Source organism: Terrapene carolina, unplaced genomic scaffold, assembly GCF_002925995.2.
Source record: "Terrapene carolina triunguis isolate 2854851 unplaced genomic scaffold, T_m_triunguis-2.0 Scaffold51192, whole genome shotgun sequence".
Classification (NCBI taxonomy): domain Eukaryota; kingdom Metazoa; phylum Chordata; order Testudines; family Emydidae; genus Terrapene; species Terrapene triunguis.
The window spans coordinates 57146-59348 of record NW_020715543.1 but is presented as its reverse complement, the minus strand read 5'-3'; the positions used below and the strand labels follow the sequence as shown (position 1 = coordinate 59348).

General features: G+C 53.1%; 1 gene segment (V, D, J or C); it reads left to right on the top strand.

Annotated features, from left to right (window-relative positions):
- Positions 1–1087: 1087 nt before the first annotated feature.
- Positions 1088–1681, top strand: LOC113405836. The segment is given in 2 exon segments: positions 1088–1133; positions 1227–1681. Coding segments are annotated over 2 exon segments (501 nt in total).
- Positions 1682–2203: the final 522 nt, after the last annotated feature.

Genomic DNA, 2203 nt, shown 5'->3' with positions numbered 1-2203 from the left:
CACAGATTCAAACAGGAAACTCTCCACCCCTATTTGCATATCCCCCTGCTTGTAAGAGACAGACTCCTTCAATTAACTATGTGAATTACTCTCAGTAGGGCTCCAACGGGAGTCAGACTCTTTATGTTTCTGCAATTAACAACCTGCGGTGGGCTCCTGCATAAACATTTGCTTAAGAGAAAAATGAACAACCGCCTGAAATTCATATCTATGATTCTAGTGTCTGGTCCAGTGTCTGTTGTACTCACTGTAAAGCCTCCATTATAGGTTTGGGATTAGGCTTTCAGGGCGAAGACTCTTTGGCTAGAAAGGAGAACAGAGGCAACTGACAATCTCTGTGTGCCAGGGCCAGAGGTGTGTGAAAGCCGATGGTATCTTTCAAGAAGGTTATGTAACTGTGGCTGTAGGCTGTGATTTAATCTAGCTAACTAGCTAGCTATCAGTCACACTCACAGAAAAGGTGCCAGCTCATACCAAGGTCCCCATGTCTAAACTAAACACTGACAAACATGTAACTGGAACCGGTCTGTCTCACCTATGTGCTAGTATTGCTAAATTAAGTATTAGAATGATAAGAATGTGTTTAGTGTTTAGGCTTTATTGAATGCTTGTGAGTTAGTGCACGCATTAATGTCACTTGCAACATATGTATGCCATAGAGTAAGGTCATATTTAAGTGGTTGTATTGTGAGCCTGTATGAATCACCAGCCTGGAGAGACATATTAATTAGAGTGATACATTGAACCTCAACAGAAAGTGTTACCATCTTCCCAAGAGAGTTCATTCCTCCCACGGGTCCAAAAGTGTCAGGAGGACCCCAGCGCCCTGTGCCCGGCGTTGCACAGACAGACAGGACAGGATAGTCTGACTCCTGCACCCGGAGCCCTAGGGCGAGTCAGTCAGATCACTGGCAGCAGGAGTGAGTGTCTCTTATAAAGCGGGGCATGCAAATGAGTGAGACAGTTTCCTATTTAAATCTGTGCCTCTCTCTGCCCAGGCTGCACCCGGAGACACAATCCACAGCCCCTGGGTCTGAGCAGTGACCAGCCAGTCCCCTGAGAACTTTCCCCTCCAGCACCCGGGAAAATGGGATATTTGCTCCTTGTAATTTTTGCTGTAGCATCTTTGAAAGGTATTTTCCTCCTCCAAATAACTGGCAGAGTTAGAAGAATATTGTGTTATTGCTGATTTTATACCGATATTAATGGCCTGTCTTTATTCTCAGGTGTCCGGTCCCAGGTGCAGCTGGTGGAGTCCGGAGGGGATGTGAAAAAGCCTGGAGACTCTCTCCGCCTCGCCTGCAAAGCCTCCGGGTTCACCTTCAGCAGCTACCAGATGGACTGGGTCCGACAGGCTCCTGGCAAGGGACTAGAATGGGTCGCTTTTATAAACACCGGTGGGGGTACTGTATATTACCCCGATTCAGTGAAAGGCCGATTCACCATCTCCCGGGATAATTCCAAGAGTGAGCTGTATCTGCAAATGACCGGCCTGAAGCCCGAGGACACCGCCCGCTATTACTGTGCGAGAGACACAGTGAAACAAAACCAATTTGTGATCATACAAAAACCCAGGCTGCGGAATCGCCCTTCTCCCGGCAGCCGCACGGGGGCAGCAGCTTCGGGCTCGGACAGGAGACCCGGCAACCAGGTGAATGTAACACAAACTTCCTGTCAGTGATCTTTAGGGTAGGGAAGGCTGTGCCTCCCCAAACAGTCTGGCCCTGCCCCCATCTGACCCCCACCCACTTCCTGCCCCCCGACTGCCCCCTTCAGAATCCCCAACCCAACCTGCTCCTTGTCCCCTGACCGCCCCCCTGAGACCCCTCCAACCACCACCCCGGGACCCCACCCCCCACGAACCCCTCTCCCTGTCACCTGACTGCCTCAACCCCTATCCACCCCCCCGCTGAGTCCTGAAAGACCCCCCGGAACACCCACGATCCAACCCCCGTTCCCCGTCCCCTGACTGCCCCCCCGAACCTCTGCCCCCTCCCTGTCCCCTGACTGTCCCCCCGGCCCCTTACCATGCAGCTTACCCCCGCCTCCCCCATCTCCCAGAGCCTCAGCGCGCCGTGTCCAGGAGCAGCCCTGGACAGCGCTGCAGTGGCATGGCTCCAGGGGACCTGAGCTCCCGCCACTCAGCGGCAGCTCGGAGCCCCGCCCCCTTACCACGCAGCTCTGAGCGGGAGGAGCTCAGGCC